General features: G+C 31.9%; 1 protein-coding gene across 2 annotated transcripts in view; it reads left to right on the forward strand.

Annotated features, from left to right (window-relative positions):
• The first annotated feature begins 7,508 nt into the window (after positions 1-7,508).
• Positions 7,509-27,979, forward strand: part of LOC139500636 (uncharacterized) — a 42,580-nt gene continuing 22,109 nt past the window's right edge. The window contains exons 1-13 of one of the 2 annotated variants that reach the window (XM_071289393.1): positions 7,509-7,771; positions 8,528-8,631; positions 11,210-11,308; positions 12,601-12,759; positions 13,758-14,172; positions 15,635-15,785; positions 17,863-17,929; positions 19,142-19,250; positions 21,917-22,011; positions 23,141-23,267; positions 23,700-23,831; positions 24,636-24,902; positions 25,378-25,581. In XM_071289393.1, the coding sequence (XP_071145494.1) occupies positions 8,533-8,631; positions 11,210-11,308; positions 12,601-12,759; positions 13,758-14,172; positions 15,635-15,785; positions 17,863-17,929; positions 19,142-19,250; positions 21,917-22,011; positions 23,141-23,267; positions 23,700-23,831; positions 24,636-24,902; positions 25,378-25,581 (1,924 nt within the window). In that variant the 5' untranslated portion in view covers positions 7,509-7,771; positions 8,528-8,532. Of the gene's footprint in view, positions 7,772-8,358; positions 8,632-11,209; positions 11,309-12,600; positions 12,760-13,757; positions 14,173-15,634; positions 15,786-17,862; positions 17,930-19,141; positions 19,251-21,916; positions 22,012-23,140; positions 23,268-23,699; positions 23,832-24,635; positions 24,903-25,377; positions 25,582-27,979 lie in introns of those variants that run through there. The other variant, XM_071289394.1, reaches the window with a different exon arrangement.

Consider the following 27,979-nt stretch of genomic DNA (forward strand, 5'->3'; position numbering starts at 1 on the left):
CGCGAATCCATTCATACAAGCAGTATACACGCAGGCCATTTACCTCAATATCTTGATTTACATCTCGAAATTGACAAGGAGGGTCAGTTGAAAACAAAACTTTACGACAAAAGAGATGATTTCAGCTTCCCAATTGTGAACTTTTCATTTCTATGTAGCAACATTCTAGCAGCGCCTGCATACGGAGTATATATCTCCCAATTGATACGATATTCCCGGGCTTGTATTTCCTATCATGATTTCCTTGATAGAGGATTGCTACTCAAAAGAAAGCTAATAAACCAATAGTTCCAATTTGTGAGGTTGAAATCATCCCTTCGTAAATTTTACGGACGCCATCACGAATCGGTTGACCGTTATGGAATAATTGTTTCATAGATGATATCCGATATGTTCCTTATGTTGTAACTACAATACCCTTCCCTTTTCACGAATGTGACCTACCGAATTAGACTATTTACCGGATTTGTAATACAATAAGCAACACGACGGGTGCCACATGGGGAGCAGGATCTGCTTACCCTTCCGGAGCACCTGAGATCACCCTCAGTATTTGGTGGGGTTCGTGTTGCTTATTCTGTAGTTTTCTTTGTTGTGTCTTCTGTACTATTAATATGTGTCTGTTTGTCTTTTTATTTTAAGCCATGTCGCTGTCAGTTTTTTTCTATCTATGAGTTTGACTTTCCCTCCGGTATCTTTCATTCCTCTTTTAGATAATAATGGAAAGAATTACTTGATAAACTCATCATTGATATCAAACTCTCGTTTTGTCTTAAAAACACGACCCAATCAAAAATGTTTAAAAAGACCAAATAAAGTACGACGTTAAATAACAATTTAAATCAGCATTTCACACGAGTTTAGTTATCTGTTTTTGTGCATATTATGTGTATATGTCGTCACTGGAGAGACTATATGCTAACTTATTTCCGTTTCTGATCTAAACAAATATATATCAATATCATAAACATCAATTTTAAGAAAGAAAGAAGTGGTTTTATAATCCACTAATTTGGTGTTTGAAAAGAGAGGCGAAAAAAAGATGAGTTGAATTTCAATTCTTGTAACATGACATACATGTATATATCAATGAGAAGTATATTTTAGTTTGGTCTCGAAATGGAAGCAATATTGACTACATCATTTAGCTCATTTCAAATCATAACAAATGGGAAAAAAGGAATTATATTATTACTATGAAATGAATTAGAGATATCAAAGTATACAAAATACTGATCTCCAAGGCAAATTAAAAAAAATGAGATGTCCATACAAAATATTGACAAATTTTAAAGTGAAATATAAAAAATATTTATCTCCAAGAAATATTCAAAAACGGGAAGCCCATAATCATATGGATAAATTCAATGCTCATTCACAACAAACGAATTGATAAAAACTATCATGTTCCTGACTAAGAACAGAAATTGTCTGTTGTAGAAAATGTTGGATTGAACCTGGTTTTATAGCTAGCTAAGCGTCTCATTATTTAGAAAACGCAGATCAGACGTTCTTTGACATAACCCGGGTTTGTCATCTTTCTGAAAGACCGACAAACAATTTTCAATTCAATTGTTATGTAGTCTGCAATTTGCACCCAATATGTTTCAGATTATAAAAAGTGGCGGTTTAATGATAATGTACAGTGGATAAAATTACTAAGCAGTAATGAAGGAACTCGCAGTTAACACACTTTTATGAAGTTGTGTATCCATTCGCTGTTACATTAGACGTGTATATTCACAAGTACTTTACCAAATAGGAAAACTTAGACCAATTGAATAAAAAGTAAAATCACAAAAAATACTGAACTTAGAGGAAAATCAATTCGGAAAGTCCATAATCACATGGCAAAATCAAACAACAAAACGCACCAAAAACGAATGGACAAGAACTGTTATATTCCTGACTTGGTACAGGCATTTTCAAATGTAGAAAATGGTGAATTAAACGTGGTTCTATAACGCTAACCGTCTCACTTTAATTACAGTCTCATCAATTTCCGACATATTTACATTGATGCGTTAAATAAACAGACACAATAAATATAATAGTCAAAATATGGGTACATCAGTCATCATCATATAACAATTTTAAAAGGAACAATCTAACAAAACACAAAAACATCTACTATCTACGAACACATTCATTGATTTGAGTGTCTGACGTCATAAAATTCTATACGTCACATAAATTAGTCGTTCAATGTGCATACAAACAATTTTAAAATTTACATAGGAATATTAGCATACAGGGTCTGATAAAAGTTATGTCGGTGAGAAAATAACAATCATAAGTAACCCATTCTGATTATTAATTCGTTGTTACAAATTCAAGAGGCATTTACATGAACCATTTCTTAATTTATTAAAGTCGTTATGAATAAACTAAAGGGATATTAAAAATCATAGGTCGACTACAACTTGACAACTTAATACCAGCATAATAAAAAAACAACCAAAACAAACAACGATCAACAAAAAACAACAACATAGAAAACTAAAGACTAGTAACACAGATCCCACCAAATAAGAAATTGACCGTTATCGAACCATAAACACTGCCAGATAAGTTAACCATCGGTCAGGTAAATATTTTTACCTTAAACTTTTACCGAGATAGAAATTTTGAAGAGACAAAATTGCTGCTAGTATTAACACAAACATTAAGATATTAAAAGCCTCTTGGCCATAAAACTCTTGACATCTTTCGGTTTTTACAATATTAAGTTAAACGTATATCCAGATGAGCTTCGGTCGAACACAATTTATAAAGTGTTATTTTCAATGTCAACAGTGGTAAAAAATATTGTTTTTATTTTCTTAGTGGGATTGTGAGTGGTGTTGTTGGTAATTTTAAAAACACCAATTAGAGTATAGGGGCATATTTACATTTTAAAACATTTCATATTTATATCTATTTGTTACTTTTTTTCTTTAAATTAGATGTTGATAATACACTCGTGTTCATCTTCATTGATATCACTCATTTGCTGACCTCTAAAGTGCCATTTCTAAGTGTGTGTTTAAGGATGTTGTCCTATTGCGTCCTCTTATAAGATATCATAGGGTAATATGAGACCAAAAGAAGAAATTCAATGTGTTACATTTTAAGAGATTTCATATTTATATCTATTTGTTCCTTTTTTTCTTTAAATTAGATGTTGATAATACACTCGTGTTCATCTTCATTGATATCACTCATTTGCTGACCTCTCAAGTGCCATTTCTAAGTGTGTGTTTAAGGATGTCGTCTAAATTACACAAAACTCCATATAAAAAACGATACATAGCTGGGTCTTCAAAATGTTCGACCAAACATCTTTTTAAAGTACTGACTACTATTCTTTCGACAGTTAAAGATGGGCTTCAAAAATATTGTGAGGAGATATATTCTACCAGTGGTGTTAACCAGATGTGGATTCTCAAAAATTCGAAAGATCTACTGCTTAACCTTCAATCACAATCTTTGCGATTTTGCAGCAACATAAAAACTTTTGATTTTTCTACGCTATATACTACTATTCCCCATGCTCAGTTGAAAGATCGACTACACCATCTCATAAAACAGAGCTTTTTCTATAAAAACGGAAATCGTAGATACAAATTTCTTGTTTTGGGTTACAATAATTCATATTTTGTGAAAAATCACACTGAATCTCCCAGAAAATATACTGAAGATGATATTATCAAAATGCTGGACTTTTTGATCAACAATATATTTGTTGAGTTTGGAGGATTTATATTTCAACAGACAGTCGGTATTCCAATAGGTACTAATTGTGCACCCCTGCTGGCTGATTGTTTTTGTACTCGTATGAAGCAGAATTCATTCAGAACCTTCTAAAAGACAAAAAGAAAAAGCACCTTGCGAAATTCTTTAATTTTACTTTCCGATATATTGATGATGTTCTATCATTGAATAACCCATATTTCAGCCAATACTTACATCTCATATATCCAAGTGAACTTGAAATTAAGGATACCACTGATACTAGAAGGACTGCTTCATACCTTGATCTTTTCCTCAATATTGACATAGATGGACGATTTCACACGAAAATCTATGATAAACGGGACGATTTCAACTTCCCAATTATCAATTTCCCATTTCTCAGCAGTAACATACCCTCTGCCCCTTGGTATGGTGTTTACATATCACAATTGATACGTTATTCTCGTGCTTGTTCACACTATACGGACTTCATATACAGGAGTGTGCTCCTTACGCAGAAACTGCTCCAACAAAGTTATGAGGAGGACAGATTAAAATTGACACTCCGTAAATTTTATGGACACCATCACGATTTGGTGGATCCATACGATGTGTCGTTGACCAAACTAGCTAAGAACATTTTTACCACATGGTAGATTGTGTTTTGTCATAATGTCGTCTAATCTTTTAATTACCAAACGTGACTTATTCCCGATTGTGACTGTTTTGCCGAGTGTGAACTCGCATTACTATAAGACGTGGTACGGTACTTGTCTATCCCAAATTCATGTATTTAGTTTAAATGTTTAATGTTATATTTGTAATTCTCATCGGATTTTGTCAAATGTGTTGACGTCTTTTCTATTATATATATATGTGTTATGGTAAAGAAAATTAATCACCGCCTTCATTTATTAGATTTGATTTCGTTCAACGTAATCAGTACGATATTTTACGTTTGAAGTTAGATTCAAAACAAACCGGACATAGCATTTTAATATAGTTAATTGCTACCTTAGTTTCATATTAATAAGTATTAAAATGTGCTTTGTTATTAAATGCAATATCAGTATTTAGTTCAAATATATAATCTTAAATCAATCCTAATTCTATCTTAATCATTTTATGTTACGTCATTTTTCATTTTTTGATGATCTGTTTTACAAATTCAAATGACGTCATTTTTTCGTCATTTTTCAGTTTCAAATAGAACGTCACTTGGCGTAGAGGTTTAAACTTATTCGGATGTGTCTACTTTTGTGTTTCAAATGTCTGGTTATGTAAATGTATTTCAGTTGTTTCCTGTAATTAGTTAATACTTCAGTTTTATCATGTACATCTTTTGAATATTCATTTTATAAAATTTACTGTTTGCAAAAGTATAAATTATTCTAAATTATAGGGATTTTCAGGTAACTAACAGAAAACCCTTGCCGTTTTTGGCACAACCTTTTTGATCTTTTGGTCCTCGATGCTGTTCAACTTTGTACTCGTTTCGGCTTTCAAACTTTTGTATCTGGGCGTCACACGTAGGTCTTGTGTGGACAAAATACACTTCTGGCGTATTAAAATTTTGAACTTGTTGCCTTTTGTTGGCTGTTGTTCGTGTGATTCTTTGTCAATTGTGTTCTCCAATTTATTTATATTGTAGTCCTGTGTTGTCATTTTGATGTTATATTTCACATGGCCATAAAAGTGCGAGGTTTGGCATGCCACAAAACCAGGTTCAACCCACCATTTTTTCCTTTAAAAATGCCCTGTACCAAGTCAGAAATATGGCCATTGTTATATTATAGTTCGTTTCTGTGTGTATTACATCATAACGTTGTGTCGTTTGTTTTCTCTTATTTTTTAGTGTAAATTCACATTGCGATAAGAAGTGTCACGGTACTTGTCTATCCCATATTCATGTATTTGGTTTTGATGTTATATATATATGTTATATTTGTTATTCTCGTGGGATTTTGTCTATGTGTGTTACATTTTAGTGTTAAGTAGTTGTTCTCCTCTTATATTTATGAGTTTCCCTCGGTTTTAGTTTGTTACCCCGATTTTGTTTTTGTCCATTGATTTATGAATTTTGAACAGCGGTATACTACTGTTGCCTTTATTTATCCTTTCAATGTGACGTATTACTATTAAGTAAGTAGTACATTCAACATATATTTTATCTATGTCTTATCAAAACACGTATGCACGTATTGCTTTGTAATTTTCTCTTTAAAGGACAATACATATTGTAAGATACTTTTTCACCATTATTAACCGGTAATAATCAATGAACTGATGACATGTGTTTTCTTCTTCATTCTCTTAGTGTAACAAGGTGACAACCATTTCTTATTAACATGATTTATACTTTTAACATTTCTAAAGTCACTTGTAGTATCCTGCATTGTTTGCAAACATGTACAATATAGTTCTCCAACAACATACCCATAGCAAATTGCGTATGTTCATTCTAAAAGTTTGTCAGTGGTTTAATTATTGTACGGAAACCGTTATTGATGACAACAACAACTGCTTCTGTAACGTCTGAAATTGTAACATGGTATTATGTATTTTTGATACAATATTGATTTATTTCTTTTACATCTCAGGCTTTGGATTTCTGATAATTATATAGATATATTATGTGGTTTTGTCTTATCAAATGTATAAATATATAAAATACGATATAAGGTGAACAGGGCAAAATAAAATAAAATAACGGGGACGTTAAAACAAATGCATCTGTATGATTAATCTAGCTCCCGCGACCTGCTGATGCCCAATGGACTACTGTGGCTGAGATATTTCAATTTGGTTGAACGCAATGAAAACATACAGCGTCACGTAAGTTTAACTGTGTTTAATGAATAATTACACCAGTTTGCTTGTGTGGAATGTGTTACTAGTTCTTTACGTCTGATTTGCAGTTAATTGAGCTAAAACGAAATACCTATTACGTGGCTATTTCGTCTGTTTTAAAACCAGTTAAACTCATTACTTTCCTGTACCAAGTAAGTAGTTTCATTGACGGCTAATCTAGAAATGTTACAATGAGGATCACACGAGGAGGTTTTTTTTATTTTAGAATTTACCATTAAGTCAGACTTTGGAATACTTGCTATGGGTATTGTTAGGGCTATTCAATTTACAAATTAACAAAAATGCATACTATTAAAATACATATAAATGACATTTCTATTGTCATCTGATTTCCTGTCCATTTGAACTATATTTTGAATGTTCAAGTAAGACTTCGTCCATGCTAGCTAAAACGTATACACTTATGTCTTTCATGTGCTCATAAATCGAAGAACATATGATATATTCGTCATAGAAAAGACAAAAACCACAAATGAAATAGTATCAAGTTGAATATATAACATCGTAAGAAAATTAAATAGACAAAGACAAACAAAAGTGCATAAACAAAGAAACGTTTTCAAATTATGTCATACAAAACATATACTATCTCCCTTCCGACACACGTCTTGGTTGAGTGTAGGCGAAATAACAGTAATATATTTTCCTCTTCTAAAATCAGGCATAATAAAATAAAAAGATGAACTGTAAAAGGGAACTTAGTTAAATCAATTGTGGAATTGATAATAATTGCTGCTAAAAATCTATGTTGACTTGTATTTTGTTGTAAATTCAATATTGATGTATTCTTTTTCATATTGTATGTCCATTACTGAAGACCAAACTTCCATACGTATTGTTTGAACCTATATTGACTTGTAGTTTAGAAATATATTATTGAAAGATCAGGGTATGTCATTTTTTGTACTCTCTTTTGTTTCTGCATCGTACAAAAAATAAAGAAGTGTCAGTATCAACGTAGATTGAACATGTTCATGCATATATTTGTTATTTTTTGTGATAGATTTATGAAATTATTGATTGAATAAACTATAGTTAATATTAAATTAAATTATTTCTTAGGACACGTGTTCAACATCGTGATTACATATATCCCAGAGAGTGTGCAACATCGAGGTAATAACAAATACACCGGTTAATCACTTTTCTTTAACTGTGTATTGGACATCTTACAACAAAAGCAAAGGTATGTTTTACAATTTTGTAAAAGAATGCTAGTACCTTTATTATGGTAAAAAAACTATAAATTAATTGTCCACAAATCTTTGAATTTTTGTAATGATGTGCTACCAAAGGAATAGATCATTTCAACTTCTTTGGGAATCGTACATGTATGTTGTTAATTATTTTTTAATTGATACTTGACTATTTAACAAAAAATATTTTGAGCGGCACTGATGAGTTTAAAATTAGTCAAACGCGCGTCTACCGTAAACAATTTTAATCCTGTTATTTTTGGTGAGTTTATTTAACACTTTTTAAATATTTGAAGTATATTTGTTTGATAAAGGGATTTTGAATAAAAATATATGATTAGCGATGGTCAAGACAACACAGGAAAATGAAATATGAAAGAAAACATTGGTAACAAATATCTACTAAATTTGTTTTCATACAACAATAATTTTTCGAATTTATGGTATGCAATTGGTAATGACTAGCTTTATAGATATGATATTTTTCTAAATGCTTTGCATTATGAATTTATTATTTAATTGAAATTATGAAACTTCTTTTAACAACTATATTTTTTTCTTACAATATTAGGGCAACGTATCATTCCTTTCAAGAAAACGTTTGTTTTTTTTAATTTTACATCAACTTTCAAAATTAGTACAAACACATAAGTTACATTAAGATATATAATGCATTGGGTAATACTTATTAACAAGTATTATTTCATACCGTTGTATGATTTATCGTTTTCTATTAAGTGCTACAGACATCATGGCAAAAAGATTGAAGATTTATTTGTTTACAATGACAATAGTGATGACAGTCCGTTGTTGTTCGATGTCCATATCTGCAGAGGACTTACCCGATTATGTAAGTTGATACATGTTTATTTCATCTTTACATTAATTGAATTTATATTCAGTTAAAAAAGATCAACACATATACAAATGTAAAAAAATAAATTAAATGAAATAAATAAAAAAAAAAAAAAAACCACCCAATTGATTTTTCAAATTTACTGATGATTTGCTGAATTATTAACGAAATGTATTGCAGTATTACGCGAAGCTATTAAACAAATCTCGTTTTCTGTGGTTCACTAGCCATTATATATTATTTTTTATTTGTTTGCAAAACAGTTTCTTTTTTCGTTGTTCGTTGTATATTTGTTTTATTTACCTCTACTGTTTTTGTATAGTGTCATGAATCATACCGTTTTCTCATGACAACATATTTGATTTTATGTATTATATATAAGTGACAATGTATGGTATAATTACAAATTTGGACAACTGTTAAATTCATGTTTTAACTAAATCCAAAAATCATATGAACATTACACTACAATAAGTAATTATATCAACCAATTAAAAAGACCTAATATACATTCAAATACCAAAAGAAATAAAGCATACATACTTAATGACTTTAGAGTGTTATAATATAACACAACTGTTGAAGTTATAACATGATTTTATCGATCAATTTAAGTATATTGGCCTCGAAAGCTAGCACTACATAACTTCATGGTTTATCGCCCTGATGAAGTATATTGTGTGATGACGAGGTTAAAGTTGTTTTTATTGTAATATCTTAATATTCCAGAAAAAAAAATAAAAGCTCTGAATTATGTTTATTCACATTACCTGCAATCTTTTTAATTTCAAATAACTGTTTTGTCTAAAATGGACTTATCTCCCTTGAAAATGTTGATTCTACATTTCATTAATTTGTCATTTACAGAAATGGTGTTAAAATGAAACGCATAACGGTTTTTACTAATACAAAAAAGTCATATGATATTGTGCTCTTGTGCGGGTTGAATTGTCAGTTGAATTTAGTTTTAGATTCATCATTTTGGTATGAAATTTATATTGAATAACTCATTGCTTTATTATCTTATTATCTAATATGCATTTAGTTATTGTAAACTTTATTTCAAAACTGAATCGGAAAGTTTCTAATAATACAATCTCGTGTTTTGAGTTGGCAAGTCACAACTCCTAGGACTATGATTGTTAGGACATCTGTCTATAGGTTGTTTATTGTTTCCTTATTCTCAGAATTTCTTGTACAATGAGGATCTACCATATTGAATTGTACAATTCATCATCATTTTTGTGATTTTAATAGATAGTGACTTACTAAATCTCATATTGTTTTTTTTGGCTATTTCTTTCTATTATCAAATCCATTATTTTTAGGTAGAATATTACTGCTATCTATATCCTTATATTTAGTGTATTAATTGTAACTTTTTTTTTTGGGGGGGGGGGGGGTATAGTTTGCACACATTAAATCAAAACTCAAAATTTATTAATATTATTAAGGATTAGACACTATTTTTTACTTAAATAATCGTGTCTTATATTTACACATATTGCCAAAATACATTACAATAATTGCTTTAAATATATTATTGATATGATTGTTTATCAAATATCAAAGGAGTTTCTCGTTTAAAATGATTTAACATATTTTCTTTAAGGTAGATGGGGTGTCTAAATTATAATCTATATAATTTTTTAATAATTTGCCAAAATGTTGTTTATATTCTGCTTATTTAAAAACATCAATAAAAAGAATGGGTCACGGGGCTTATTTTCACACTACAGGTTGTGCACAATTGTCATATTTTGTATAGATTATGCATGGAAAACTTAATTTTCCGCCATAAAACGAAAACTGCACCATAGAATTTTGAGATAAAATATGAGGAGATAGCTCCAATATTATGCTTTCAGATAAGAAAAAGAAAAATGGAGTCACTGTAATTGTTTTCTTGTTACATAATAAAATAGGTAAATTCCTAACACATTCTATTGTAAAAGTAACACTATCTGAATTATCTGCCCTTGTATTTGAGTTGCCTCCCCTTATTTGGCAAAATGGGAAAAAAATGAATCAATCAAAAGCATTCTTTTTTTTTGGATAAAACATGGCATTTTCTATATTATAATGACAATTCTTACACATGAAATACCTACTACTCTCAAAATTTGCACTTTTATCAAAGATCTAGACTTTGTTTTCTGGTATTTCAAAATCCAAGATGGAGGAAGAAATTCTACCTACCTTAAAGATAAGATCAACTTTTAAAAAAAATGCATTTATACTTGTTACCAATACATTCCCCAAAATACAGTGCCTAGATGAACATTTTAATTTTATTCGCATGAATAGTAGCCACGAGGTTCAGCTTTTCACAAATCATGCTCTACATGTATATTGCAAAAAATATTAAAAATAACGATGGCTGTTATGTCGTAAGTATATCAAAGACATGATCCTTCAATAGGATTAGATCGACAGGATTACAATCTGTCCTGACTAAGAGTTGACTTCGTTCGCCAATTAATTCTGAAATGTTAAAACAATTGTCAAATGAACAATTATATATAAAGCTATTTGTGACGCATATGTTTAACGTTTCTCTTTTGATCATCAGAATAAAGGTGACAAAGAGGACATGTATCGACCTATTGCTGTAGTAATAGGAAAGAAAAGTCACAGTTACGGAAACTTTAAGAAGATGAACGAGATGCGTGTAAGTTTAAACACTATTAATATGTATAATTATATAAAAGAATTATTTACATACGTTAATGATAACCCTGATATTGCAATATCTGTTTTCAATAAAAATATTTATAAAAAGAAGCTATTTAGTTAGGTATGTAAAATGGGAAGTTAACAATTCAAAATTCAGATAACAAAAAACAACCAAGACAAATTAATCGACAAGTAACCGCACAACGAAACAAAAGTATTTTTACAGACTTAATTTATCTGTAAATCGAATGTTTCGCTTTAAAAACAATATACGATTGAGTATATACATGTAAAACTAGAATTGGTGTAACTATTCGTAAGAATCTGAATGACATGGATGAAAGCAACTAAAGATCACCGTACGGCCTTTATCAATGAGCAAGGCCAATGCAGTAATGTAAGCTTAAAAAAACTCCGACATGAAAAGTAAAAAATTCAAACAAGAGCATCAGAAAATTTATGTATAACTGAAAACAAATATGATCTATCTTAACTAACAGAAACTACTAAATTGTACGCTTCTGGCTTGGAACAGGTACATAAAGAATGTGACAGGGCTATACATGTTTGTTAGTGCTCAACCTTTTCCATAAACTGGTTTAGTTTCGTAACAGCACAATTTTAGAAAAAAAACCCTGTGAAAATCAGTTGGCTTCAACTCTCAGATCGGGACGAAACAAAAACAAAAACACAAAAAAATATCAATTACTGGACTCTCACAAATAGTTCATAGAATATTCACCGTTGGAAAAGTTGTTAAGAAACAAAGTTTTAAACTCCTTCAGGTAAAATTTAATTCAGATAACTTCTTCTAATCTCTTTTAAATCCTTCCAACGTTTCAATCCTTCAACCGTGGCTTTCATAAGCTATGTGTGAACAGTCCTGATGACGGTATATCATGAAAAGTCCCTTCGACATTAACATTTTTCCAAGTGTTATTTTAATTCAAACAAGTTAACCCCATGACTTTTTGCGCATGTACTCTAAGGGCAATCAAGACTACATGTTTTCCGTTTTGATATATTTGAATCTATTTATTGGAGGAGTCGAATGTTTGTGGTTTGTGGTATTGAAGATCCCTGTTACCTTGTATATTCAAAAAGTAAAACCACCAAAAAACGTTCCGAGGAAATTTAAAAATGGAAAGTCCCTTATCAAGTTGCAAACTCAAAAACTCGAACACATCAAACGAATGGAGTTGCGTTTTTTTATTTCGTTCATTAAAGACTGGTGATTAGTGTTTAAAAAAACCATGTTTTATAATTCACGTTATATTCTCAATGAAGGAAGAGAAATTAGAAGAAATGAAATCAGGATATACAGAGCAAACGATTGAGGAGGAAGAAATCGAATTAGAAGATGTGGAGTATCGAGAGAAAATAGCAGAAAAGAGAGGACAAGATCCGGATAAAATATGGAAATCAGAGAAACTTAAAAAGTTCATAGTAGGTGTTAAACAAGCAATAACATTGGATTGTTTCGATGACATAACAAATGAAATATAATAAAACTAAAAGGGATATTTGGAATTATAATCCAGACAAAAATACACAAAAGAGAAGCTATACAATAATCAAGTTACAATGAAACAAGTTGTTACAGATGATAAAAGTAAACATCATATCTTTTGTTATTTGCATAGCATTCCTGCTGTTTCATTGACGTTTATCCCTCATTTTTGTCAGTTCCTATTTATTAGGTAAGCTTTGTTTAATTTGGTTTCTTTTGTATTGCATTATTCGCATATTTACTGATTTCAACGATGCAACATGGCGGCTCCTTAGTTACGAAATGTCAACTTTGGATTTGACGGTAGCTTACGAGAAAAACATGTAAATTAAAAATGACAAATGCTGGGTTTGAGAATTAAAATAATTAAATAGATATTTTAGCAGTTATTCACGAAATAATCCATGCAAGCTATAGATTTATGAGAATGCTTGAGCTTTATCAAACGTAGAGTAGAAAAGAACAGCCAAACTCACAGCATACCCGCTCGCGCTTCAGTTTTTTAATAACCGTATGTGTCTTATTAGAATCAAAATAATTCATGGATAATTTCTTAAATCAAACATCTGTCCTGATTATGTCTATAGTTCTAAAACTTACAAATTATGCAGGTTACGTGTGACCAAAAAGCTCCTCCCTTTTTTTACTGCACTTAGCTTGGGCATAGTAGGCGACAAGTTCTCATAATTTTGAACTATGAAACAGTTTATTCTATAATATCCGAAATATTAAAGGATTAATTCTAGACAAATTCAAATAGACATTATTCCGATATTAACATGCTAAAACGCAAAGAAGACAAAAATAAAACAAAATTTAAGTAATTACATCAATTATACAGCAAAAAATATACAAATGTACGAAGAAAAAAGACGGAAATTATCAGAGTTAAAAGCAAAACTAAAATATGATGTTAATGAAGACTGTCTTTTAGGAAAAATATCCAAATGTGCATTCGTCCGGTAAGAAAAATAAAGAAGACGAAAAGAAAAATAAAGAAGATGAGAACAAAAAAAGAAAAGACAAAAAGAAAAAGAAAGTAAATGAAAAGATTGATAAAGAAGGTGAAAAGAATAACAAGGGAGATAAAATAAATAATGAAGGACAATTTATAAATATTGAAGGAGATGAAATTAATATACAACGAAATAAAATGAATAATGAAGGACAAGTAATAAATATTGAAGGAGATGAAATTAATATACAACGAAATAAAATGAATAATAAAGAAGGGGACAAGCATCATATGGGAGGTGCGAAGAAAAGGCGAAAAAGATTGGCTATTGCAAATGTGGAACGTTACTGGCCAAAGGCAATAATACCTTATGTTTGGACTCAATATTACGAGGGTATGTATGAACAGACTGATATACAGGTGGGATCACGGTTCTATAACATTTGATAATTAGACTAACACAACGTTGGAAATTAGGGGGTCCTCTGAAAGACTAACATCTTGATATGTACCTGTAATTCATCTGTTCTTATCTTAGATATTTAAAAAGGGTATTTTCTAAAAGTTACATTGTTATCTATAAAAATATTAACATTGTTTTTTTAACAATAATTGGTTTTTCATATATATTTTTTTTAAATAGTTTCCAAAGATTTTAAAAGTCGATATAAACTAGAACGGTTTTCATAATAATATATTTTTGATTATGTAATTTTTCGATGGTGAAACGAATAATTATTTAATATTCCGAAATCTATTGAGATTTATAATAGCTGGAGTCATATTGTATATATGTGTGCATTGTCATTCACACTAAGTTATCTTCATCAGATAATTACATGTAGTTTATTCGAAACATTTAATTACATCACACTAATGATTTTTATGATAATATATGACAACGCTAGTGAATAAGGAGAATTGGTGCAATTGTGGATGAAACAACTAATAACCAGGTCCAAAAGACATGTATGTTAGCAGGCCTCAGAACACAATTATTCTTTCCCTTGGCTACAATGTATTTTTTAGTTAAAGTCAAATTGAATTAAAAATTTGCACCGCTACAAACATGAAATAAATTTAACTGCTTATAGACCATTATTATTCTAATAAAAAATGCTTGTCCTAGGACAATCCATCAGTGCTTTTTCTTTTGAGGGCCCTATTAGCATGCCATGGTAGGATTTGGATCTTGAAAAAATGACGAAAGGCTGATTGCTACCCTACTTTCATTTAGGCCAAATCACTACTTTCACTTTCAACAATAATTTTTGTCCACATGTTTTACTTATTTCAATATCTATGCAACTGATAGGACCACTTAAATAGTAAACATTGCAAAGAAAACAGTAGACAAATTACTTGTGAAGAAATACCCCATATAATTATTGGGAACTATATTCCTAGACCACGAACAAAGGGAATTAATTGTGATCTGAGGCCTATTAAAGTGCCAACAATATATCGACGTGCGACCATGGCCATTGATAAAACGCATACCGTACAGTAAGCTATAAAAGACCCCTACATGAAAAAACAAATCAATGACCTATTTTTTTTAAAATTTAAATGACAAATAAATATGACAGAAAATTAACAACGAAACTTCTTAAATACAGGAACATGACTATAAATTTTTGTAAGTGTATGTTCCTCTCATGTATTAACTTTACTTTTAAAAAAGAAAAAAGTAAACAGGTGCATTTGAATTATGTTTACTCTGAATGGAAAAACATTGTGTAAGCATGTAATACTTATCTTCTGATTTAAATACTAATATTGCAGATTGCTTTTGTTATTGAATCTACATATTCTATAATTATTACTTCTTAAAAACTAATTTTATCATCGTCTAGGAGATAATGAAATTAGAAAAAGAGGAGTCTATAGAGCATTCCGTCATATTGAATACTGGACTTGTGTACGTTTTGTTGAGTGGACAAACAGTACCCGTGCTGATTATGGACTGGACCATGACAGTAGATTAAAGTTTATAAGAACAGGAGGGTTTGTAATAATTAACATATTTTTTCTTTCTTTTCTTTGTTACTGTACATGTATTTCATTTTATCTGTGGTCTCTGATTTAATTTTCAAAAGTAAGGATATATAATATGATTGCCAATGAGACAACTATTTAACAGAGTTAAAATATCTAGACAACTAAAGGTCATTCAGCAGCCATCAACAATGAACAAACCTAATACCGTACAGCCAGCCAAAAAAAGTCCAGAGTTAACTAGCGATCCCTCAACCTTCCCATAATTTGGAAACATTGGTGTAACAACAAAATATATATACAAAATTAGTTTGAAATGGTTTGACTTGTCAAATTGGCGAAAAGCAAACAAAAACTGACAAAAAGACAAAAGAAACAAAGCACTTATTCAAGAGTGCTTGAAGTTACTGAATCAAGTTCAAAATCCATTTACACTGATAAGTGATAATAATGCATTGGGTATGAATATGGTAAAATAACAAATTTTAACCGAATTAAACGACTATTGAACTTATACTAGCTGTCGCTTACTTATACGACAAATAATCTGATATATACCTTTTCATTATTACGTTTCTGAAATCGTGTAACAATTGTTTATTGTATATCCCTGGATATCACAAATACCGATACATGGTTGCTTGCTTTGTCTTGCTATTAACAAATGATCATGTGTTACAGAAATAAGGACAGGTTATAGGTTTGAGATAACTATCAACCGTAGACCAATGTCTTTAACAATGAACTTAGCTGATACATATAGTAGTCTGTCAATGCCCAGGCATGTCAAAATATGAAACAATTTAAAAGTGAATATCAAAGTTTTGATTGCTAAAAAGAGAAGAAAAAATAAATGGGCTCACAGCACACAACGACAACCACTGAATTGTAGACTACTAAATTTGCAAGGCACATAAAAAATGTTGCGGCTCTTAACATGTTTGATTGCGTTCAACATTCACTTAATACTGAACATGCAGTAATATAAAAGAGCACAGAACGAACCTTTACATTCATTTGAAGGGACGGACTCATTAGATTGGTACGAAACAAAAAACAGAAATACTTGCCTTTACTGAGAGCTAGTGTAATGTCGATTTTGACTAATCAGTAAGCCATGTTTCCTGAAACAAAACACAAACATTTCTACGAGTGAATTATTTGGCACATATTTAGCAAAAGTCCATAAGTAACATAAATCTGATTGTATCAAAATTTACCATCTGAATTATTATCAATTTGTTCAAGTCCTAAATATACATGAAATATTTGCCACTGGGTGATAGGAGAGTATCAAACAATTGATTTAATTTTAGCATTGAAGAAAACATACATATTTCAATCATGTTAGCATTGAGCAACCACTTTTACATCGGAACAGTTCTTAGATAAAACTATTATTAATTTGAAAATAGCTGCAAAAGTTAATTTATTATGGGCTATGATATATAAAAAAGAAGATTTGGTATGATTGTCAATGAGACATCTCTCCACAAGAGACCAAATGACACAGAAATTAAAAACTATAGGTCATCGTACGGCATTCAACAATGAGCAAAGCCCATTTCGCATAGTCAGCTATAAAAGGCCTCGAGATGACAATGTAAAACAATTCAAACGAGAATACTAACGGCCTAATCTATGTACAAAAAATGAACAAAAAACAAATATGTAACTCAGAAACAAAGGACATCCACTCAATTACAGACTGCTGACTTAGGACAGGAACGTAAATACAAATTGTGGCGGGGTTAAACATGATAGCGGGATCACAACTCTTCCCCAATCTTGGACAGTGGTGTAACTGTACAACATCAGAACGAACTATAAAAATCAGTTGAAAAGGCTTAACTCATCAGATGCAAATACAAATAATACAAAAACAAGTGGACGTGGTTGGGTACTTGTACATCCCTACAAAAAAAGACACTTAGTACAGATCTGTGAGTACTCGCAGTTACAGCTAGGTCAAAGCCACTAACAACTTATCTGCCAAGATACGGGGATTGCAAGATTGTGGATCCATGAATGTGTATATAATATTTAGTTTGCATTTGATGTTATATGCTAATAAAATATTTAATAGATGCAATAGCCTAATCGGAAGATCACCAATTGCTCTAAACGGTCAGAAAATCAACTGCTGTGACGATGTGAGTTTAAGTTGTTGTTTAAATGTCGATTGTGTCATTCTGTGTCATTTCTTTATAAATCCAATTTTTTTTTTATAGAAAACATATGTAATATTATTAAACAGAAAGTATATAATGTTTTTTTCAATACGAAATTCGTATATATTTGAGGCATCAATATAATCCCGAGAGCTTTGCTCGAGAAATAGTAGTCCGAGATTACTCTGACGTCCAACGGCTGTTTTTCCAGACAAGCTGGGGCTGTCGGACGTTAGAGCTCGTCCCATATCAAAAAGTGGATATTTGCCAATCCAAAATAGATGCGCTGCTTCGTCGCTTCTGGTGACAACGGACGGCCTTGGAATTAAATAAATCGGGTATCAATTTGTTCATTTTTCATTTATCTCTTCATTTATGTAAGTTTCACATACCTGCCACCCTGTATTTTCTCATATTTAGACCGTTTTCTCAGCGATCCATTGATTTAAACATTTTTACTTTTATTTTCAAATGGACGTCAAGTTACGAGACCTCGAGACTCAAATATGCAAATATTTATACTTTTTCACCTCCTTTAAAGGAGATCGATATTGAACATTTAGTAGCCAACCGCTATTTTTCACCTCCTTTACAGGAGATCGGAATTAAGCATTTAGTGCCAACCACGATAATATTCGGAAGCTCTTGGATATTAACATTTCTTTCATCGCAAATGTGCGAGGTGTTAGATTATATATTCATATTGACCTAGGGTCATATGCATACATCATTTCCCATAGTCCATTGTGCCATACTTTTTTCTCCTGATCACATGACAATCTTTCATAATGAAAGTCAAAATACCAGAATCGGTGGGTCACTGTGAAAACTCTAAATATGAGAAAATAAAGGGTGGCACATATACATATAACCTTAGAGAAAGTCCTTAATTTAAACATTGTATATGTAAATCATGGTGTAAGTTTGGAAATGATAGAGTCTCGGTGATACTATTTATAATTGAAAAAAATGAATAAAAAGAGTGGAGACAGATACCAGAAGGATATCCAAACTCATAAGTCCAAAGAAAAAAAGTAGCAACAGACAAACAAAAGAACATAATTTCTGATTGAATGGATATTTTTATTATAGAATAATTCTATTTATATTTAAAAACTTAAATTCATTATCTAACTGTCTCATTTATTATCAAATAATAATAATTTTAATTCACACATTGTTTTCATTTTTCAGAGAACATGTGTTCACGAATTAGGTCATTCACTTGGACTATTCCACGAACAAAGAAGTCCTTTTGGTAGAGATTATGTACGGGTTTCTTACGACAACATTAATTCTGAAGGTTCGGATTTTTCTTTTAAATTTTATGTATGAATAAAGGCGACAGTAATATATCGCTGTTCGAAAGTCATAAATCGATCGGGTTATAAACTAAAACCGAGGGAAGACATCAACTATAAGAGGAAAACAACGAAACAACATAAACACTAAAGTGCAGCAAAAAAAAAAAAAAAAAAAAACGCCAATGAAACACGTACAGAAACGAACTCAAAGACTGACTTTCTAATCACATATTACCAAAGAGGAAATCCTGGATAATCATAGGTCTGTTCTTTGTTCCTTTGGTATTTCAACCAAAGATGAAGAACTGGATCTTCCATCACTGTATTGGATACCTAAACTACATAAGTGTCCTTACAAACAACGGTATATTGCTGGGTCTTCCAAGTGCTCCACGAAACCCCTTTCTAAATTATTAACATCCATTTTATCAGCAATCAAAGACGGGCTTCAAAGTTATTGTGAAACTGCCTATTCTAGAGGTGGCGTGAATCAGATGTGGATACTTAAAAATTCCAAAGATCTTTTAGAGTACATACAATCTAACTCTCTTTCATCTTGTAACAGTATTAAAACATTTGACTTTTCTACTCTTTACACAAGTATTCCACATTCCAAACTAAAAGACAAATTAAAAGAGTTGGTATTACTTTGCTTCATAAAAAAGAATGGCCAACGTAGATACAAGTATCTTGTCTTAGGGAGGGATAAATCATACTTTGTAAAGAACCATTCTGATTCAAACAAAAAATTCTCTGAAACCGATATTATCAAGATGCTTGATTTCTTGATTGACAACATATTTGTTACGTTCGGAGGACGTGTTTTTCAACAGACGGTCGGCATCCCAATGGGAACAAACTGTGCCCCTCTACTTGCTGACTTGTTTCTTTATTATTATGAGGCTGACTTCATGCAGGAACTTCTTAGGAAGAAAGATAAGAAGTTAGCAATATCCTTTAACTCTACTTTCCGCTATATAGATGACGTTCTTTCACTAAACAATTCAAAATTTGGTGACTATGTGGATCGCATCTATCCCATCGAATTGGAGATAAAGGATACTACAGATACAGTTAAGTCGGCTTCATATCTTGACTTACATCTAGAAATTGACAATGAGGGTCGGTTGAAGACAAAACTTTACGACAAAAGAGATGATTTCAGCTTTCCAATTGTGAACTTTCCATTTCTAAGTAGCAACATTCCAGCAGCACCTGCATACGGGGTATATATCTCCCAATTGATACGATATTCCCGTGCTTGCATTTCCTATCATGATTTTCTTGATAGAGGGTTACTGCTCACAAGGAAGCTATTAAACCAAGAGTTCCAAATGGTGAAGTTGAAATCATCCCTTCGTAAATTTTACGGACGCCATCACGAGTTGGTTGACCGTTATGGAATAACCGTTTCACAAATGATATCGGATATGTTCCTTACGTCGTAACTACAATCCCCTTCCCTTTCATGAATTTGACCTACCGAATTAGACTATTTACCGGATTTGTAATCACATAAGCAACACGACGGGTGCCGCATGTGGAGCAGGATCTGCTTACCCTTCCGGAGCACCTGAGATCACCCCTAGTTTTTGGTGGGGTTCGTGTTGTTTATTCTTTAGTTTTCTATGTTGTGTCATGTGTACTATTGTTTTTCTGTTTGTCTTTTTCATTTTTAGCCATGGCGTTGTCAGTTTGTTTTAGATTTACGAGTTTGACTGTCCCTTTGGTGTCTTTCGTCCCTCTTTTAGACGTACATCAATCTGGTGAGCTGTTGAACCTGCAACAATAAAACACACTTTTACTCACATATATCTTTTACTTTTGTTTTTAACCTTATCTTTGTTTAATAAAATAATATATTTGATCTATAACATGTTCAACGACAACCACTGAACTATAGGTTCCTGACTTGAGAAAAACATATACATATAACATGTGGCGGGGTTAAACATGATAGCGGGAGCCTAACCTCACCTTTTAACCTGGGACAGTGGTGTAACAGTACAACATAAGAACAGGATATATGCACTAGCTAACTTTAGTTCATATATCATGAAATTGATAATGGAAATAGGGAATGTGTCAAAGAGACAACAACCCGACCAACAGACAACCGCAGAAGGTCGCCAACAGGTCTTCAATGCAGCGAGAAATGCCCGCACCCAGAGGCGTCCTTCAGCTGACCCCTAAACAAATATCAATACTATATACGCCATACTAAACTCTAAATTGTACACCAGAAACTAAAATTAAAAATAATACAAGACAGATGAATATTTGAGAATAAACAGCAGCCGTGAAAAGAAATTTCCTAGGCTTAGTGGCTAAGAAGGTTACTTTTCCCTTAATTTGATCGGTCTGTCTAGAATTAAGCACGACGGTTACCAAAGATGGATCATGCTCGGTTTTCCCTTCCTGAGATCATCTTTGGTTTTTGTTGGGTTGATGTTGCTCACACTTTAGTTATCTATGTTTTGTGTACTGTTTTTCGTCTTTTCGTCTTTTTTTTTTTTGTTTTTTACATCGCATGGTCAGTTTATGTTTAATAAATAAGTCCATTTGATATCTTTCGCCTTTTTTAGCAAACACTATTGAATATATGTTTTAGTGTGTACAGCGTTTTTCAACTCTTATTTTGTCAATTTCTGATTTACACTTGCAGCTACAAATGTACAGAATTTTAAAAAAATAGCCTCAAATTTAATCCGATTATATGGAAGATACGATTTGTCCTCATTGATGCATTATGGGGCATTTGTAAGTAGAATATATTCATAAGTTATATAAAAAAAAGTTGTGGTATAAGTGCAAATGAGACAACTCTGCACAAGAGACCACATGACACAGAAGTAAACAACTATATGTCACCGTATGACCTTCAACAATAAGCAAAGCCCATACTGCATAGTAAGCTATAAAAGGCCCCGAAATGAAAAATGTATAACAGTTCAAACGAGAAAAAATAACGACCTAATTTATATACGAAAAATGAACGGAAAACAAATATGTAACACATCAACAAACGACAACCACTGAATCACAGACTTGAGACAGGCACACACATACATTATTTTGCGGGGTTAAACATGTCAGCAGGATCCCAACCCTCACATAACATGGGACAGTGGTGAAACATTATTGCTTAAGAACGAATAAAAAAAAAACAGTTGAAAAAGATTCTACTCAGATGGATACCAATAGAAATCCTACACAGTTCTTTTGTTTAAAGCTTAAGGGTGAAATAAAAGCTAAAGATTATATGTTTCCATGACAGTTGAATAGATAGAATAGATCTTGCCAAACATCGAATTATTGTTTTCCTTTTGGAAGATTTGTTTTGTTAAATTCAATAATGTTTCTATTTTGGTTTTATGAATCGAATGAACTGCAGTTTTTCTTAAAATCACCTGCACAAAAATATAGTCCTGCAACATTTTAGTCCACTGTCTTAACCAGTTGATCAACGGAAAAACAAAATATCACGGGATCTACCTTAGTCAAATACAAAACAATTGACAGGAATATTTGTATTTAGATCGAACATGCCAATTTTGAGATATATTTGGTTTTCCTAGCGTCTGAACTCATTTAAATGAAGTAGGGGAAACTCAAACAATCAAGCCAAACGAACAAACAGAAAGAAAAATGTTCTGTTTGCAGTGTTTGCAGTTAAAAACAATCTATGTATCTCCTTTAAAGATTTTAGGAAACTTTACATTGTTGGTAGTGAAAAACGTAAGGTAAGGTAAGATTTTCTACTAATATTATATGTGTCTGTTCAAATTCACTAAAAACCCTTATCCGATCGACAACCATGATTTTCATAAGCGTAGTATAACATAAAAAGTACTTACTTTATTTCATTTATTGCATGTGGTACACTCAGCATGGACACATTGATTACCAAGATACTCTGAAAGTACTGGATTCAGACCACGAGTTAATTCTACTGAATGGCGACCCTACTGACTACTATATGTTTGAAGTTGTCAACGACATTAATAATTGTAAAGGTAAAATCATTTAATACTAGTATTGCATAGCTGTAACATTTTTGTATTCATATAGAATATAATCAACTTATTTATCACTGATTACAAAAGTCTGATTATTAATTAATGTTTACTGGATTCAAGTTGCCAATCAAATGCGCACTTTTGAGATAGATGTCTCAATTTAGCATAGATCTGTATTCAAATAAATAATAGATTCTAGTAGAAAAAACTTTTTTTTCTTTTTTTTTTCACTCCATTTTCTGACAAACACCAAAAATCATGTCATACACCCCTGGTACCGTAAGAACAAGTGTAACCAAACGATATGAAGACAACATATTTAATTATAATTTGATTTTAGAGCAACCTACCACCACAAGTTTAGCAAGGATCACGATATAGGTAGAAGCCCCAATCAATGATAAATGTAACCATTTTTGTTCTTTGTAGCTTTGCATTGTGGTGACTCTAAGCTGCAATGTGATAATTGGGGATATCTAACAGTAATACGAGATCGATGCCAGTGTCGGTGTATAGATGGTTTAGATCCTCACTCAGGATGTACTTCATTATACTATTCAGGTTACTTGTCTATTCAATATCTATATATATTTAAAAAGTTAAATCACAAACATACTGAATTCCGAGGAAAATTCAAAACGGAAAGTTCCTATACAAATGGCAAAATCAAATGATAAAACACAACAAACGAATGGGCAACAACTGTCATATTCTTGACTTGGTACAGGCATTTTTAAATGTAAAAAATGGTGAATTGAACCTGGTGTTATAGTGCTAAATCTCACACTTGTATGACAGTCGCATCAAATTACATTATATATACAACGATGCATGAACAAAACAGACATAATGTTCACAATTAACATTCTTTTTAAATCAATTGTCTACCTTCGTGATTATCATCATATAAATGTATATACAAAACGTCACACTAGTACTTTTCTTGTCAAGTTATGTTTTTTTTTATCTGATTGGCTTATATTGGCAAACTTTACTTCATCCGACTTATTTTAATTAATTTGATGGAAAACAAACGGAAAATGCTCTTGTCAGGTTCGTACGCACGAAGTTTCATAATGTTATTTCATTTTCAACTTTATTTTGTCGCTTGGTGCCTGTGAAAGTCTGTTAACGTGTTACAAGGTTCTCAAAAATACTGACATCGACAAGGAAAATACCAACAACAAGAGCAGTTATAATGATGACAGTTTTTTACTTACCCTGAATTCTTGTCATAAATCGCTCGGGATTTAAAAGAAGAAATGAAAAGGTTTCAGCAAATGGCTTTATTGGTGCCAATCAAATGAAACTGTCAATGTTCTTACATATTCACGTATTTAATGAAAACCAATCTTTGGCTTGTAGATTTAACAACTGTAGAAAATTGGCCCTCGGAAGGTTTCTCCCTTCTCAAACCCAAGACAGGTTGTCCTATAGGGTTCGTGGAGGGAAATATAAAATATACAACACTTCGGAACAGTCAATCGATAAATCATGGCGCATTCATAACAATAGATGGCCAATTTTTGACACAATCTTTTTGTACAAGGAAATCATCAGTTAGTGGTGAAAGTGTCAAATGGGGACCTGGGAAATACTGTATATATCAACATGGCAATTCTTGTCCTTCAGGTAAGATATAGATTGAATAGTTAACCTAGTTTCAACAGTCTAACCATTTATTTACAAATGGTATTGGTACCTTTAATTTACAAAAAATATGTGTTTTCGTTTTAAATAGCTAAAATCAGTCGAATGATTATTTTGTTTTTTACTATCTTGTTTTGATGAAAACATTTTGATTTTGATACAATTCGAATACTTCTACATAAAAAGCGATGATATTATTTTGAATGTGAGGACGGAATTGTGAAGATATATATCTTTCTCTAAATGTTGAGGAACATGTGTAACCTATTTTTATACATCTATGTAAAAATTCTTGCTGTATCCTGTTCATCTGTGTTTATGAGTTTTTGAACGCAATATATCATATCGCGTGATACACATGTTTCCCTCTAGGTTTTTGCTTTATATATCAAGCATAGAAACTTTTGCCAGTATGTTAAGCAATATATTTTGAACTGTCACTTCTTCGAAATGACAGGATTTTCCAGTGGAGCTGTAAGGATAGACACACTAGATAACCCAGTTACAGATGGGTTTCAACCTGATGGAGCGTACGAGAAAGATGTACTATGGCAATTTTGCTGTCGGTCCGACGATCGATTAGCTAAACCTCTATATTTACCCAACAAGGAACCGTTTATACTCTTCCAGAAAACTTTCTATGGATGTCAAGCCGTACATGGTAGGTCATCTTACTTTTGATTTTTTCGTATTTTGCAATTTTTTGGAATGCTCTTCAAGTCTGTACTCCTTTTGTCTTTCTATCTATTTTGATCTGAACGTCACTGATGTGTCTTATGTAGACCAAACGCGCGTCTGGCGTATCAAATTATAAGCCGGGTACCTTTGAAAACTATTTACGCCACTGGTTCGATGCCACTGATAGTTAACGTTTCGTCCCTAGGATATCACTAGCCCAGTAGCATGCACTTTGTTGTTGGCACGAATATCAACTGTATTGTCATTTTTATATATTTCACTGTTTGCTACAGTATGAATTATTATATATACTAATGACTTTCTTATCCCATGCAACGATTACCTAAGATGCATTTGGCACATTCTATTTGAATTTTGGGACCACAATGCTCATCAAGTTTGTTCTTTTCTTGGCTTTATGACTCTTTTGATCTAAGCGTTAAGTGATACGTAGACGAAACGCACGTCTTGCGTATCAAATTATAACCCTGGTGCTTTTGATAACTATTCGATATTCTACCAATATATTAATTAAAAGTAAAGGTATATATTAGATGAAACAAAAACATATTTCAATTATTTATCACATTATACTGTGTTTTGTTATACTGTTGATCGTCTTATATTGCAACGACTTTGCCAGTTTAACTTCAACTTATGCATTTGAAAAACCCTTTGGTATCTTTAGCCTTTCTTCCATGTTATTGTAAGTGACAGTGAACAATACTTTTCTTGTTTTGCTTATATCTAGTTTTCAATTTGCCAATCTTGTATTCATATAACCATGAAGATATTGATCCAATTATATGCTTATTGTCATTTCTGATATAGCAGTACTTTTAACATAGTTAAATCAGGTATAAATTCTCTGATTTTAAGATTGCCTTAAAAATTGGTGTTCACATTTGCATCTAGTTATTCATTGTTTTACCATAAAAAAGTAAAATCACAAAAAATACTGAACTCCGAGGAAAATTCAAAACAGAAAGTCCTAAATCGAATAGCAAAACCACTAGCTAAAACATACCAAACAAATGATTTAAAACTGTCATATTCCTGACTTGGTACAGACATCTTCTCATGTAGAAAATGGTGGATTGATCATTTTGTTATAGCGATAAACCTTTCACTTGCACGACAGCCTTATCAAACCCCACTACATCGACAACGATGCGTGAATAAAAAAAACAGAAATGATGGGGGAAAATGTCTAAACTAGGAGTACAGCAGACAACATTGTGTTATAATCTTAACTACAATTAAAACAGAAAAACATATTTAACAAAGAAACACAAAGAAGGCATCAATAAAAATTTAACAACCACATTCTTATTTTTGTATTTTTAGCTCACATGGCCCGAAGGGCCAACTGAGCTTTTCTTATCACTTTGCGTCCGTCGTCCGTCGTCGTCATCGTCGTCGTCTGTTAACTTTTACAAAAATCTTCTCCTCTGAAACTACTAGGCCAAATTTAACCAAACTTGGTCACAATCATCATTGGGGTATCTAGTTTTAAAAATGCGTCCGGTGACCCGGCATACCAACCAAGATGGCCGAAATGGCTAAAAATAGAACATAGGAGTAAAATGTAGATTTTGGCTTATAACTCTGAAACCGAAGCATTCAGAGCAAATCTGACATGAGTAAAATTGTTACTCAGGTCAAGATCTATCTGCCCTGAAATTTTCAGACTAATCAGACAACTGGCTGTTGGGTTGCTGCCCCTGAATTGGCAATTTTAAGGAAATTGTGCGTTTTCTTGGCTATTATCTTGAATATTATTATAGATAGAGATAAACTGTAAACAGCAATAATGTTCAGCAAAGTAAGATCCACAAATAAGTCAACATGACCAAAACGGTAAGTTGACCCCTTGTGGAGTTATTGCCCTTTATAGTCAATTTTTTATAATTTTCATTAATTTTAGCAAAATATTTTCCTCTGTAACTAATGGGCCAAGTTCATTATAAATAGTGATTATTGTAAGAAGCAAGAATGTTCAGTAACGTAAGATCTACAAACATCACTATCACCAAAACACAATTTTGTCATGAATCCATCTGTTTCCTTTGTTTATTATGCACATAGACCACGGTGAGCGACACAGGCTCTTAAGAGCCTCTAGTTATTTATGTATGTTAAATCCACCCATAAAGAATTGAAAATTTTAAATACTGGGACCAAATGGTTAGATTAACATTAACTCTGACGAAGAATCGCGCGTTTGACGTCAATCAGTTAGAGATATAAAATAATTTGGTCGTTCAAATTAGGAAAAAAATATAGTCTATAGATCTTTTATGTATATCTTGCAGAATTTAAATTAGAAGTTTACCTTGTCCATGTTGTCCATCTTATCGCTTGTCTATATGCTTATTGTT

The sequence above is a fragment of the Mytilus edulis genome, chromosome 13, assembly GCF_963676685.1.
Source record: "Mytilus edulis chromosome 13, xbMytEdul2.2, whole genome shotgun sequence".
NCBI lineage: Eukaryota > Metazoa > Mollusca > Bivalvia > Mytilida > Mytilidae > Mytilus > Mytilus edulis.